The sequence below is a fragment of the Oculina patagonica genome, chromosome 12 (assembly GCF_052425735.1).
Source record: "Oculina patagonica isolate OP01 chromosome 12, crgOcupat, whole genome shotgun sequence".
NCBI lineage: Eukaryota > Metazoa > Cnidaria > Anthozoa > Scleractinia > Oculinidae > Oculina > Oculina patagonica.
In genome coordinates this window covers 32,751,252-32,767,290 of record NC_135769.1, presented here as the reverse complement: position 1 = coordinate 32,767,290, position 16,039 = coordinate 32,751,252, and the positions used below count along the sequence as shown (strand labels likewise).

Here is a 16,039-nt window from a genome sequence, read left to right as displayed (position 1 = left end):
ATTTTTCTAAAAATAGTAACCCCAAATGGATGATTAGTGTTTATCGCACTCCTTGATTTCAGAATAACTCGGAAAAACCTAAACTTCTCAATTCTCAAGAGAACTTTCCAACAGAAATACTATTTAAAACACAAATCACTCACCATAATTTCGAGAAACAGCGTTGGATATTTAGCTCCACTTCGAAAAAATAGTTGTAAAATATTGGTTGCAAGGTCATGCTGTCATTTCCCACCCTTAAAATATTTCTAGATCGTTCAAGCGCAGTAGGTGAGAAGACCAAGGTATGCGGAGCTGTTTAGCTGAAGCTAAAATTCTTACCTGGCTCATCAACCTCTGAAACAACCAGTCGGTCCCAGATCAGCACGGCCGTGTCCAGACCCCCAGTTGACACAAGCACTCGGTCCTCACATGTCCACCGAACATTGGTCACGTGCGAGGAGCGACCTCCATACTGTCGGCCCCGTGCCCCGCGATGCTGCAGAAAAAAAATGATACAATCAACAAATTATTGACAAGAAAATTATCTTTGAGCCTGAAAAATCCAAGCTTCATTCGAGCACAGGTGAGGTGCGCCATCACTGAGCTATGAAGCATCCAGGAGCAGGTCAATAGGTTATTTTCACTGCGCACTATCAACTATTTTAAATCTTTTTAAAAAACTTACCGACACTGGGTACTCAAAGAGCTTCACCAAACCAAAGTCATCACCGCTGGCCAGTAAAATGCCGTCCTTAGAACAACAGGTGGCGTTAACATCCGTGACGTCACTTCCCGGCGGGAAAACGCCTTTTACAGTTGGACCCAGTACACAAGTGAACGTGGACCATTGTAACCTCTCAACATCTGGGACACTGATGGTCTTTCGGTTACCAGTGGGCGCCTCGTAAAACAAGTGTTCGCGTGCTCCAGAGTTCGTTTGAATCAGTTTACCTATAGGATCAAACAAACCATTATAAAACAATAAAAACACAAATGGAGCACATACAAAGCATTATCAAGTATATATCAAAGCTTAACATTGCTAGTAAGAATCCTATATTTACCTTTTGTGTCCCAGTCCAAGTGTGTGATATAGCTAAAGCTTCCTTTACAAACGCCAGTTCTTTTACCTCGCCTTACGCTGTAGATATCCACAAAATTATCGTGTGAACCAACCGCCAAAAACTTACCGTCTGTCAAGACAAAATAAAAAGAATTTTTAAGAGGAAAAGTTTAGGCAAATAACCATGAGAAAAAAAAAATGCACCATGTAGGTATTAAAGTGAAAAAGGATAAAAAAGAGAAATTACTGTCAACGAGAAAAATACCAATTACACTGTTTCAGTATTTTTCTACTTTCAAAGAAGATCGTGTGAACCACCCGCCAAAAACTTGCCGTCTGTCGAGACAAAATTAAGAGAATTTGTATCTTGAAAAAGCTGGCGTCATCATGCTGTTAAGCAACATCTCTGATGGAAAACTACGTGCTCGTCAATCCCGGGGAAGGGAGTTATATTTAGAAGGTACTCAATCTGTGTATCTTTTGAATAAGAGTCACCTTGTAAAGCAGTCAAAACCAAAGCAGGATTTACCTGGAGAAAATTTGATATCCGAAATCTCCTCTTTTCTGTCTTTGAATCCTACAATCTTTTCTAGTGATTCTAAGTCTAAGATGAGGAATCCGCCATCATTCTGACCCACAGCCACTGTGGAGCCGTCTGGGGAATATGCCACAGCACGCCTACCCTTCTTTATTTTCTTCACCTTAAGGAAAGCAGTTAATCATTGTAAAATAACAAAGACGTCAAAGTCAATGGCTGCATAATGCAACGCATTCAAAGTACACTGTTGAAGGAGCAATGTCACGACATTTTAAGTCATTTTTCTCATTACATCCAAATTGAAGAAAACCTTAAAATAATAGTTTTGTAATGTAGAAAAACAACAGAGGAGTAGTAAAAATGCGAAAATAACCAAGGCTGGTTTCGACTGACGAAAAATAAGACAGATTACGAACAATGAACTTGAAAAAACTTGCCAGTTTTTTCAAGATGTGTTGTCCATGACGTAGTTCCTTTAAGAAGTTATTACAGGAGCACGAATTTGTGAAGTTCAAAAGGATACCTCGATCACACGTAACTATAAACTATGTTTCAAATTCTTCCCCAAGGCTCATACATGTTTGATTACAGTACACAGTACAAGTTTCCTGAACCACATTACCCTTTTGAGTCTCAGTTTAGCTAGGTCCCAGACTCTCAACGTCTTGTCATCACTTACTGTCATGCACTCGTCATATGTAGGATGGGTGTCTAGGCCCCAGACTTCCCCTTCACTGTGACCCTGATATAAACAAAAAACAACTTACCTGTAAAACAGATTTCACACAATATTTTTCTTTTCATTCTAAAACATTCTTACAGTGACCAACAAAAATACTCAAGAAATGATCTTTTAGATAAAAAAAAATTCCAACTACCTGCACAAGAATTGTCATCTTTCCATCTTCTTCAATTTCAATGACCTAAAAAACAAAACAAAAACAAAAAACAATCATGGTTGCCATGACTTAAAAATACATGTTACGTCCTGCTCCATTCAATCGACATGTACCAAAACCAATTGACGATTGGTTTAATAAATAACTGCACTAGGTGAATCAGTAGTCACTTCAAGATTGCTCTTAAGTCAAACTTAATCACATTATGGTACTTCAGCAGCATTTGAACTGGGCCTAAGCAATTGATGTACACTTCTGGTGCCATAGACTGATGGGACAAATTTCCGAAATCAAAACGTTATTTTTTAAGTGGAAAGAAAGAATATCATTCTGTAGCTGTTTACAACTGTACAATTGAAAACGATATGGTAGATATCGTAAAAAATGTTGTCGTTAATCATCGTGGTAGAGTACAATAATAATAAAGTATTTTTCATGGCACTTTATTATTATTGTACTCTACCACGGCCACAGAAAATCTCCAACGACCAGCTCCTGAAGCAAACCAAGCAGGAGGATATTCGCACGATTGTTACCAGGAGAAGATGGAGATGGATTGGACATGTGCTTCGAAAGGATGACAACAACATAGCTAAGACTGCAATGCGCTGGACACCTGAAGGCAAACGCAGAAGAGGGCGCCCAAAAACAACATGGCGCAGAACGGTAGAAACAGAGTTAAGGGAGCTCCATTACAGCTGGAGCACCATTGAAAAACTGGCTAGAGATAGGCAGGGTTGGAGAAACTTCGTTGCTGCCCTATGTGCCACACAGGCATGATGGGCAGTAAGTAAGTAAGTAAGTAAGTATTTTTCATGGCACATACAGCTCCCTTGTGCGCCTGTACTGAACGGTACAGAGTAGTCCCCTGACAGACGTACACCAAGCCAGTGTACGTGTGGCAGGATCACAGCACCTCGTTGATGTATTCTTTATTCTCATTACCTGGGCGCTGGACAATGTATTGATGTTGGTAAGGAGAAATTACATGTTGGTACAGACTTTTGAATTATCTGAATTATCAAGATGAGAAATGCCACGCAGATATTTGCAAGCTTAGCATTTTTGTATATCATTCACCGTTTTCATAGAAATCATAACATATTTTTGGTTGGAAACTGAATGTAAATTATCTCGGCGGCAGAAAAAAGCGTAAAAAATTGGATGATAAACCGTCTGACAAAAAACTTAGATTTCGTTATTGGTTTCCTTAAACTCAGTCTTAAAGTCCAATTCTCAACACCACACGATTTGAACTAAAAAGAACATCGCCTGTGTTGTTGAAACCGAAAAGGACGGGCGTTTTCCTTTTTCCATTCGTTGCGGCTGGGAAAAGACAATACGGCTCAGATGTTGACATTAAATAAATTAAATGCTCGTTTACACTAGCAACTTTTATGCGACAATTTTTATGTGACATTTGTTTTTGCTTGTGTATATGAGAAAAAAATGACCAATTTTCATGTTATGACAAACCGTCATCACAAATATATTTGTTGAGAAGCTGGCGTGTCAGCTTTTATGTGACAAAGAGGACAAATACAAATTGCCACATACGAAAAATAGCTCCTATAGACGACTTGTCACCAAAGCAATGTGGTCCCCAATCTCCCAATCTGCGCACGCGTATTTCTATGCGTATCTCTGCTGTCCAAGGTCATTAATGGCGCCCTAAACTGTGAACTGCCGATAAGTAATCGTTGTGTCATCTACACGATCAAATATATATATATATATATTGTCACATGAAAATTGCTTGTATAAACGCGACTTAATATTAATTAACATTCAACTATAAGTGGAAGTGAATAACAATGAATATTTTCTCCGACACTTTTGAAATATGAATATCCACTCAAAAGATATAACGTTTTGAAATTTGCGCCATCTTCCAGTATCCTTTATCTCATTTTTTACGCACGTAATAAAACTGCGCAACAATGGAAATCCACCTCTCATTATTCCATTTAAAACCCTGCCAATATTTATTACCATTCAGCGACACATTCTTGTGCCTTCTGCCAAAAATTCAAATAATATTCGTCATTGATAATTCAAGTGCATGCTTTTCTCGCGACATTTGTCGAGTTCTCACTTATTCAACGCAAAAAACGTCTAACGAAATATTCTGATTGAACAAAGCACATTTATCGAAGCTGCAATGAATTTAAATCGCGTATATAAAGAAGTCTCAAAGGACACGCCGATCATTTTGGTGTTGTTCACCGTTGTGTGCTGTGAAGCTGAGTCCTTCATCTTCTTCTATGTGCTCCCGCTTCTGGTAAGCCAACGTTTCTTTTTTTATTTTCCTTTTCAGAGATGTTTATTCGTCTAGTTTTTATGGCTTTTGTAGCTTTTCGTTTTGTTTAGCTTTCTGTTTAATTTTGGCGCTTTAACGGTTAAACTGTAAACCATTCTGCTGTGAAATTTTCGGCGTGCTTGTCGGTGACGCTATAAAGAAATCGTTGTTCAACCAGCTAGTTAAGTTGTTGAAATACTCATAGAATCAAAGATAAAGCTTTTCTTCGTGTGCATTCCATTGGTTCAGGAGTGTTTTTTACGAACGGCTGTTGGTTAGAATGTTTACACTGCTACTACACTTAATGTATTTTCGTTCGTAGTTCAGTTGGTTTGAAGTGCTGCCGTGCACATATCTCACCCGCGAAACAGTCGGTTTCAAATTCTGTGTTGGAAAGAGAATTTGTTAACATAATGCGGTCATTCCCATAACTTAAACATCTTTTTTTGCAGGCTGAATGATACTTTGTGACACCGAGCAGGGTTGAAGGTTCTGCAATTGACTGAAGTAGGCGTGCCTTCACGACGCATTCCTTTGTCCGAGTTCATGCTGATAAATTTGCTTTTACAAGTACCTACAACATCTTGTTTCGTCGAATTTTAGGTAAAAGAAAAATTGTTTACCATTCATTTATCTAGAATAATTTTTTTGAAAAAAAAAATGGTACTTTGGAAGTCGTTTTCTTTGAAATTCTGTAATATGCACGGTTTCCACCGTTTTGAGGTTAATATTTAAGTTAGTTACGTTAATTACGGTTTCTCAAAAAACTAAGCCGGAAAAGCTTATATCTTGATGGTTCAGCGAACTGTCCAATTTCTTAGAACTAACATGTCTATCAGTGAATAATAGTCAAAACTATTGCTTTATGAAGCCACTACAAGACGCCTCTATACTTGTTTACTGGCAAAATTATGAAATTCACATGACTGAGAATTTGGTGAATGAAAGAAAACTAGCAAAGAGAAAATAAATGGCTAAAAAAGTGTTTTATTGATGCTGCGGCATTAATTTCTTCCAAATTTAATACAGACGTTAAATCATGGTACAGTACAGCCATTTTGGATTGCAGTGTGGAGCTCCAGGGACAGTTCACTTTTGAAAGCATTTTTATCCAGATAAGTGCCAACATCATTGTTTTGTTATTTCTTCTGTCGTTTACCCGTCAACGGTTCGGTTTCAGTCCAAGAGTCATCAAAATCTGATATATTTTTGACTGTCTTTTTAAAGGAAAATATTCTCGATTTCTTTCTTGAACTCAAATATTTTGGAAGAAAGTGCAGCCATTTTGGATCGCAGTGTGGCTAACGGCAGTTGATTTGAGATAACTGAGTACGTAATGGTTTATTTCGTAATTAGTCTATGTTATGAACGGTTTCAGTTCAATGTCAGAGTGATCAAGGCTTATGCCTCATAGAATATTGTAATATTATACTTATGAGACCAATAAAGTTAATAAATTTAATCAGAACTGGCATCAGATAAATGTATGACAATCACAATTACTATTTTGGGAGTGAACGTAAACTGCCGAACATTGTTGTTTCTAATTTTAAGAATTGCATTCCTATTTCGGTGGTGTATTTATCAGTAGAATAGAACCATTCACAGAAATTAGCTTAATTTATGGATGTTTCCCCTTTTTCCTCCAGGTTGAACGAAGCCATTTTTGGCATGTTGCAGTCTGTAGCTCTTGGACTCTGGTGCAAGTTGACTATTGGTCACAACTGGAAATATATCATTTCAGATAGGTTTTTCGTTTCTTCTGTTTTTGTTGTTGTTGTTGTTTTTCAATTTACGGTCAAGTATCTTACAATGAAAAAACAGTGAGGATCGAAAGCAGCCGATCACAGCCGACCCTTGTGCTAAATATGGTGACGCCTCATTAGTAAACCCTTATCGCCTGATGAATACTAGCAATTATAAGCAATCATGACTTTGCGATCTCCATCCCAAGTGACTACATCATGAGGCAAACGATAATTAACGCCTTATTATTATTATTGTGCCTTACAACCATGGACAACAATAAAATGTTTCATGAAACCCCAGCTTGTTGGCTCACAATACTTTAGGCCGAGTTAAGATCACTTATGGGTGTAGTTTATATATTCTATGGCTAGCCCAATGATGCCACTGAAAATCGTTTACTGAAAACAAGTAAACTATTTATCAGTCAAAATGACGTCAAAATGTGTTGCCATGGCAACGTCAAAAATGGGTCAAAGATACCCCATTTTTGGCGTTTTAGGTTACTAACATAACTAATATACGCTGTGAACGATTTCTACAGCCATTTTAACAAACTGTAGGTGGGTTCAGAGCCACCTTAAATTTATGAAAAATGACGTAGCTCTGAGCCACACTGTAAAATCTACCGATTGAGCAAAAAGATGTCGAAAACAACAATTGACCGAAGAAAAGGATCAGGAAAAACTGGCAAGAGTTATAAAAATAAAAAGAATAAGGGCCAGATGTATGCGGCTATCAAAATTGTTAGCAGCTGAAACCCAACAATTGGACAAAGAGATCAGGCTGTTACAAAAATTGTAATTTTATTCAGATTTGCACTCTCCCTTTGTAAGTAGTGCATAAATTGTCATTTCTATTTAAACCCATTTGGTGCCTTTTGCCCATTTGGTGCCTTTTGGCCATTTTAACATCGAATTTGTAACATCGAAGCTGTATGGAAAATTTCTGTATGTTAACAAAACTGTACTTTCCTACTTGCATATAAACAAGAATAGAATTTCTGTATATTTACTAGAATCTTTTAAAAGCTGTAGAGAAAATATCTGTTTGTAAACAAAAATATACTTCTTTGTTATATTAGGAATAAATTTTTTGTGCCGTTGGGATTTTTCCTTGGTGCTGGCTATTTCATGCTACAGTAATGTTATAATTGTTTTTTCAAATATCGTGTAATGTAATAGGAAAATCATTAAAAATTCTAATTTTAGAAAATTCAAACTTGTGTAAATAACATTGAAGAGTCCAACTTTATGTCCTTTAAAGCCTTTTTAAAAAAATATGCAGAACCACTTTCCTTGATTACTAGCGTCCAAAGGAAAAACAAGCTGTCTTCATCATCCATGTCTGCTAAAATGTATGGTCAATCTAAGGAAGATAAAGCAAAAGACAGAACCAAGCATTATTAATAGTTTAATGGCAAAGGAAAAGCCAAGAACTGACACTGACACTGTTATCTACATGATATAATGTTATTTTTCCGTCGGAAGTCAAACACAACAGATTTATTTGTATTATGTATTTTGTACAGTTTTAAGACTCATTAGGTTCCAATCTTAGGTTCCTAAAAATTAACGTTTAAAATATAATTTAATTATGATCATTTTAGACAAGGGTAGTGGTGGAGCCTTTTATTAAACTAGTAAAGAAGAAATCTTTTCCATACTACTAAATGATAACATTTGACATGTTTTAATATAATTGACCCCTTATAATACACCCGTTAAGAAGAGATCTTTACAATAACTAACTCCTTTTTATACACCAAATAAGATGAAATCTTTGCAATGTAACAACAAAATAATGTACTCCTGCTAATACAACAAAAATCATTTAACTATTATGAATATATTACCCCTTTCAATACACTAGTAAAGATGTAATCTTTACTAAAAAACAACAACAACAATTGTCGAGTTCTTTGATTGGGTAACGTAAAGTATTTCCAAAGAGATTTTGGCTGGGAATATAGACGGAGAAAGGCAGTGCTTATAAGCTGAAATAAATTTGACCCGACAACACCTTTGAGTGTGAATGGAAGTGAATAAAAAGCGAACTCGTATTATTATTATTTGCTCAAATACGCTCGGCCTTACTGTGCCTTAGAGGATCAAGATCCATAAGAAGAACACAGGACACTAACAATGTAGACATTGCAATAGATAACGCAACCGCCCGCCTAACCTAGTTTTATCGAATTTTCATATTTTTATTTATTTTTTCTTTTTTGTTTTTATTTTCGATTATTTTCTAGATTCATATTTCGCTATTATATATCATTAATTACTCTGTAAATAGACAACCAAAAATAAGTCGTATTTGTAATGTATGCTCAAATGTAAGTCAGATTTTATTTTAAGCCATTGTAAATATTTTAGAAAAAGAGAAATATAGTTATTGTTATTATTTATTAAAAAAATTATTATTATTATTATTATTATTATTATTATTATTATTATTATTATTATAATTTACACCTTGTCTGTTGCAAATTGTAAGATCTGTAAGTAAAACAAGGGAAACGTGATGGGGAAGGTTATACAGTAACCGCAGTTTCTATTCTTTAATTTGCAATGTTTTTTTTTTTTTTTTTTTTTTTTTTGGGGGGGGGGGGGGGTGGTTACTGTGTCGTATAACCGGGATTTAACAGTAAGTAGATTCGACAGATTTATGTAAAATTTATCGCGAAGGTATGGAGTAGCCTTTATTAGCCTTAACACTTGTATTGTGTATTAACCCATAAACGGGATTAATACAATCCTAAACGCTCGAGTAAACAAAGAAAAATTGCCTAAGTTAATGTTGTTTTTTTCTCAGGACATTGTGAAAGAAAGTGCCGCCACTTTGGATTGCAGTGGTTAGCTCTATGATTCTTGTGGAAGCTGACACTGGAAACATCTTATGTAAGAAGTTCATCATATCTTGTCTTTTTTGTTATTCATTTACCATAAAATGTTTCAGTCCAAGAGTGATCAAATCTCGTATCTCCTTACCATATCGATATATTGTCAAATCTTGTAAAAACACCGTTAACTGGGAAATATTATCTTGATATACTAGCAAGTAAGCATTGTGGTATGAATGAAATGATCTTGGTAGTGAGCAAGCAATTTTAAACAAGTGCTTTGTTTGGTCTGAAAAAAAATCAAGGCTACATCGAAACTCGAACCCATGACCTCCGCAATACCATTGCTCTACCAACTGAGCTAGATTCAAGAATTGATATGTTAAGTTGGTCAATATGAAACTGACAATATTATACGCATAATCGGTAAAATATTAGAATGCTATTCGTATGTTGTATTGATCAGTAAACAGAAACTAAAATCGTTCCTTAACGTTCGTCGAAACCAAAAAAATAGCCTATAAAGTTAATAATGTTTTCTTTTTTCTCCAGGTTGAACGCAGATATTTCTGGAGAATGTGCAGCCATTTGGATTGCAGTGATTCATAAACTTTGGGCTTTGGCGCAATATGACGCATGTAAGATAAGTTCATCGTATCAGTCTGGTTTTTTTTTTTGCGCTTTGGCGCAAGATGACGAATGTAAGATAAGTTCATCTTATGATAAGTTCATCGTATACTCTTTTTTTTTGTTCTGTCGTTTATAATAAAAAGAAACAAAGGGATTCGGACCCTTGACTAATTAACGCGACATCGGTGCGTTGCTTTACCACATCTGCCACATGAATTATGAAGCCATGATACTTTGGGAGCAAGCGAATTGTAGGTCCGAGAATTGATATTTCGTTCGAGCTCGTTAATTAATTTGAAGCTGGCAAATATTATTTGCATAATCAGTAAAATATTAGAGTGCTATTCATTTGTCGTATTGATCACTCAACGGGAATTAAAATCGTTTCTAAAGTTTTGACTAAACAAAAGAAAATAGCTAAAGTTAACAATGTTTTCTTTTTTCTCCAGGTTAAAGGGAAATATTTTGAAAGAACGTGCCGCCAATTTACTTTGCAGTGATTAGCTCTTGGACACTGGCCTACGATGACATGGGAAAATCTTATTAAAGATAAGTTTATCATAAATATCTTGCCTTTTTCTGTCGTTTATCATAGAAATTTTCGTCCAAGATTGATCAAAACATAATATCACCTTACCACATTGATCCATTGTCAAGTATCTTAAGAAGAAAATTTGTTGCTGTCGATGTACTAACAGCAACAAAAAAAGATACAAAGTAATCAGTGAGGTTGCAATCAGATTATTTCGAGTAAGTTAATTTTTTCTAAAACAAAAACAGTTCAAAATTGGAATACTGTTCGTATAACGTATTTATTAGAAGACCAGAATCAAAATTGTTCGTAAAAATTCTGCTAAACAAGAAATGTTACAAAGAAAATGGTCAAAAGAAAAATGGAAGTATTCTTATCTAACAGATCACATAAATATGCTAACGCTTAAAGGAACCGTGCAACGGATTTTAGCCAAACGTAGGCATAGGAAATGACCATCAAATTTGTTCGAATATATAAAATAACCTCTTAAAATAGTGCTGGTATTGAAAAGAAGTACATAGAAGTTTACAACGAAGGACATAGTGGTCGTGTAACCGTGAAAGCAATTTGTTACAAAAATCAAGTTAAGATCACAACCAATTCCAGTTTACTATATTTATACAATCTTTATAAGAGGCCGCAAAACAAATCAGGTTCAAGGTGTGACTGGATTTTTTTTTTAACAGTTTGTTACTGATTTATAAATTTGCAGAAAAATGTGAAAATTCAGTACAAATCACTGACATGTCAATAATAACCGTGCCTATAGCATGTTTGTTTTTCGAGATAAGACGAAAAATCGATTTTCTATTTCAAATATTTCTACATTATTTCAAAAAAGTGTTGAGAAAAAATGTTCACTGGAAAAATTGTCTTCATGTAGCTGTAAATTCTCAGGCCTAATTAAATTATCGGACAATATGGAAATTTAAATTTGTGTGGATAATTTATTTTTAAGATCATTACTGAAAGCGAACCAATCGCGTTAATTTAATTTGAAAAAAGTTTGATTGCATGGCAAAGAGTAGAAAGATGAACGCAATTCGACCAAATTGAAATGTAAACGAAAACATTTCATTTAAAACAATAAAGGGTAAATATAAAAGTGATCAAATCTAAATTCTCTTAACCATATCGATACATTGTCAAGTATATTCTAAAAAATCGTTAACTAGGAAAGATTGTCTTGATGTACCAGCAACGTTAAAAGAAATATAGCGAGTTAAATGAACATTTTGGACGGTTAGCATTTAATTTATTTTTTAATGCGAAATTAGAGTCCTATTTGTATTACGTATTTGATCAATAGAACCAAACCTGGTCGTCAAAAGTAGGCAAAGAGAAAATTCATTTAATATGAAATATGGAAGAGGAGGAGAGGGGCGGGACATCATCAACCCACCCCCCCCCCCACCAAAAAAAAAAATCCAAGGCCCCCTTTCGCAACAGAAATCTGAGGGCTCCCATTCCCTAACAGTACACAAAGGCCCTAACAATCACAATACCCACAGTCCAAAACACTGTCCATGACATTTAAAATTAAACTGGGGAAACACATCAAGCACCTCGAAACATGTTTTCCAACTGAGATCAATACTTTGACATATACCCAAATATAGCTAACATTTACACCTTAAAACTGGGCGAGTTATGAACTATGAAATTGTTAAATCAGTTCTTTATACCGCTGCATTAGTTATAAATACAAAATACTAGGCAGTCTTCTGGCTGGAATACAGTTGCTGCTAAAGAAAGGAGAAGAATGAAGAGAAAAAAGAATGAGCAGAAAAGAAAAACGGCGGACGGCAGAAAGATATGGGAAAAGCAAGCATTTATAAATTACATATCTATGGTGAAGTCCTCGCAAATGCAGTCTTGTCAGGACACCCTTACCAGAAGTTGTGCGGTAAAAATCCAAGTTGACAAGGATCAAGCGCCACCCAAGGTTTTACATCAAGGCCCTTAAAAATCTCATCGAAGCAGACGTGATGGACGACGTGGAACAAACCACAGAATACTCAGACCTGCTATGGGCAAAGAAACCGTGGAAAATGGCACAAAAAGACAAATCAGACGATGTCACTGATCAAGAGTCAGACAACTGAAAATGACAGTGGTGATGCCAGTGATGTAAATGACATTGCAACTTCTGTTGGAAATGATTCAATAAAACGTCAAAGCCCCCACTTTTAAATTTATTTTGTGTTTAGATTATGGAATGGACATTTTAAAGTTATGATTGTAGGAGAAAAAAGCATAAATACTAATGGGTGAATATAAAAAGAAAAAAAGTTCTGCACCACATTGTGACCACATATTTTTTCACAGTCCCCCCCCCCCCCATATACATGGTTATCCCCCCTCAAAGTCTTCATTCCTATCCCACCCGCCCCCTCCCTCCACTTTTCATATTAAATGGACGTTTCACGCACTTGTTCTACAAAATATCAGTCATTCGTTTGGAAAAATTTTCAATTCGTGAGCAAAAAGTAAACATGCTAATGCTTTATATCTGAAACCAATTATTTGCATTAAAGGAAGTTGAACTTGACGGAAGATGATCATTGTTACAATTGAGTTGAATCGGAGAATATTCAAAAAAAAAATGTTACAGTTTACTAATTATGCAAAAATGCTGACCGAAAGTGCAAGAAATACAATCTTTAAATAACGGCAAAAAAACTTTCCGCTTTTCTCAACTATATTTTCTGCCAATGTGCTAGTAACTTATAAAAATTATTCACCGACTTTTAGGAACATTTAAGATGATTTCAGTGGCATGTCAATAATGACAGCGCCTTTAAAATGCTCGACTTTCGATAAACCTAATATAAAGAAGAGATGCAAAGTTTTTTTTTCCGTTACACGCAGTGTCAATATACAGTACTTAAAAACAGGTTACGAGAAAATAATAAATTTTGTCAAATATGAAGAAATATGAAAATTGTAAATAACGCAGTGAAATATGAGGTACAAACTGAACAATGCTTGCGTTCAATCCTGTACATAAGTTGTTAACTGGGAAATATTGTCTTCATGTAGGATTCAATTCATTACATTTAAAAAAAATTTGAAAAATATGGCGAATACATAAGTTTGGAAAACTGCTATTCACAAGTAAGATTTGTACTAAAGGGAACGCAACCACGCTTAGTTTAGTCTGTTTGTTAAAATTTGTTTGATTGAATTGCAAGGCGTAGAGTAAGTGGAATAACTCAATACGTTTAAATTGAAACTCTATACTCTTGTTCATCGCTTGCAACTTATGCGTGTGTAATGTTGTAAATTCTGCTTATAGATTGTTTGTTTGTTTTTTTAAGGTTAAACAATTTCTAGTAATATTCCGCCAGCTGTTTATATCATCTTAATTTTGTTTCTTGCCTCTTAAAAAGGAGAAATTAGATTGTGATCATCTAACTTGAGAATTCATGGGGGTTAGATAGAAATTATTATTTTCCTCTTTCTAATATGTTGTCGATGTTTGATTCTTTCAACAGGAAAGTAACAGAGCGAGCAACCGAGAAAATAAACAACAAAACAGCGCCCGAGTGAACAGTAACGAGAAGTAGAAAAACATTTGGAAACGTTTTTTATTCATGGAGGGACTTTTTGTAACTGCAACAATTAATAATGATACAAACACTGAGTGTAAATAAAGGATCGTTTAAAAGTTTTGACATGTGCCTGAAAGAAAATGTTTACTTCTTATGTATTTTTATAACTTGCAAACGAGCGAAAAAACGTCTTTCTCTTGTTTTTTTTTTAAGATCTTAATTTTCGCAGTTAAGAGTGGTAGAAAACTGTCATACAGCGCCGGCCCCATTACCTTGTAGGCAACTAATAAATATGGCTTTGTAAACTTTACGGGAAAATGGTTTTATTGTACACTGAGTTCTCCTTAATCCTTATTCTTATCAGTAATTACACCACACAATAAATGAGTCAATATAAATAAAGTCAACTTCACGACTGTAAAAAAGAAACTAAGAGCAGATTAAAGGCTTGACCCGAATGCTCTTAAAACCCTGCCCTGATGTAACCTTACTAAGTCCCAAAAAATAAGGATATAAAATATGCCACATCACTTGAAAAGTGATTGCGGTGAAACTTGTGTCGCTGTCCATTACTTTTACATTTAAATTTAGTTTACTCCGATGAGCAATTCCCTCTTGTCCAAAGAAGATAATACCAGAAGGGATATATACGCAAACTGTGGGAGAAAGTCTCACTCCCATCTAAAATTCTCCACTTTCATCATCATCGTCAATTCTCGTCGCGCCAGTAAGCGCATGAGGCCGTAAATTCTCCACTTTACTTCGAGAAAAATATCAAAGGGAATTTAACTCTGATCCATAATCCTCCAATCTCGTGGAGGAGACGCTTGAACGGTGGATTCCACCCGCAATCCTCTACGTTATCTAAAAGTGAGGATTATGGGGAAGTTTTACTCTCGTCCACAATCCCTACTTTCCCAGAAGGGAAGACTGTAGGAGAGGTTTAACATCCATCAGCAATCTTCATTGGTCTAGAGAAGATTGTGGGAGGACCTTTTACCCCCATCCACAATCCTCAACTCTCCCAGATGAAAAAGACAGTGGAAAAAGTGTAACTTCTGTCCACAATCTAAACTCTTCTCAATGTGAGAGAGTAGGATTGTAGATAGGAGTAGAATCCCTCCCAACATGTTCACCTCTGAGACAGTAAATGGTGTTGGATTGGAATAATACTCACTTCCCAATCTTTTCTTCTAAGAGAAAGAAGGACTGATTGAAATTAAAACTTCACCAACTCTTTTCTCATCTGGGATAGTGGACGATTGTGGAAAGGAGAAAACTCTCCCTACTAATCTTGAAAATTTTAGATGGAATAAACAACCCTCCCACAAAGAAAGTATATATCTTAAGTTGCTAAATCTTCTTAGAAAGAGAGGAGTTGCTATAGGGAGTAAATAGTATTTAAATGTAAAAGAAACAAAGATGAAAAAGCAAACACTACAGAGACATCGCTGAATAAATTAACCCAGGAAGGGTGTGTGGGAGTACCTCCCCTCCACTCTCTCCTTCTCCGGAGGGGAGTGGGAGAAGGGTGTGTGGGAGTACCTCCCCCTCCACTCTCTCCTTCTCCGGAGGGGAGTGGGAGAAGGGTGTGTGGGAGTACCTCCCCTCCACTCTCTCCTTCTCCGGAGGGGAGTGGGAGAAGGGTGTGTGGGAGTACCTCCCCTCCACTCTCTCCTTCTCCGGAGGGGAGTGGGAGAAGGGTGTGTGGGAGTACCTCCCCTCCACTCTCTCCTTCTCCGGAGGGGAGTGGGAGAAGGGTGTGTGGGAGTCGTTCTTCCTTCCTCCATCTCCTTTTTTGAGGTCCTCAAATGTCGTTGTAATTTTTAAATTACAACGACATTGTAAAAGACATTACGACATTCTTAAAAGAACTAACTTTAAATAAAGTAAAGTAAGACACAAGAACACATGTGTTGATGGAGCGTTTCTTTTAGAATGCTCAACT

At 35.9% G+C, this 16,039-nt stretch overlaps 2 protein-coding genes across 2 annotated transcripts in view; both read right to left on the bottom strand.

Annotated features, from left to right (window-relative positions):
* The window catches only part of LOC144633181 (echinoderm microtubule-associated protein-like 6), a 78,374-nt gene that overhangs the window by 1,662 nt on the left and 60,673 nt on the right, over positions 1–16,039 (bottom strand). The gene's annotated exons all lie outside the window — the stretch shown is intronic.
* LOC144632231 (echinoderm microtubule-associated protein-like 6) overlaps positions 1–16,039 on the bottom strand; it is a 31,444-nt gene that overhangs the window by 499 nt on the left and 14,906 nt on the right. The window contains exons 2-7 of the mRNA XM_078490827.1: positions 2,462–2,506; positions 2,206–2,325; positions 1,575–1,746; positions 1,047–1,175; positions 668–933; positions 322–478 (exon numbers count right to left, since the gene is read on the bottom strand). Of these exons, the coding sequence (XP_078346953.1) occupies positions 322–478; positions 668–933; positions 1,047–1,175; positions 1,575–1,746; positions 2,206–2,325; positions 2,462–2,506 (889 nt within the window). The remainder of the gene's footprint in view (positions 1–321; positions 479–667; positions 934–1,046; positions 1,176–1,574; positions 1,747–2,205; positions 2,326–2,461; positions 2,507–16,039) is intronic.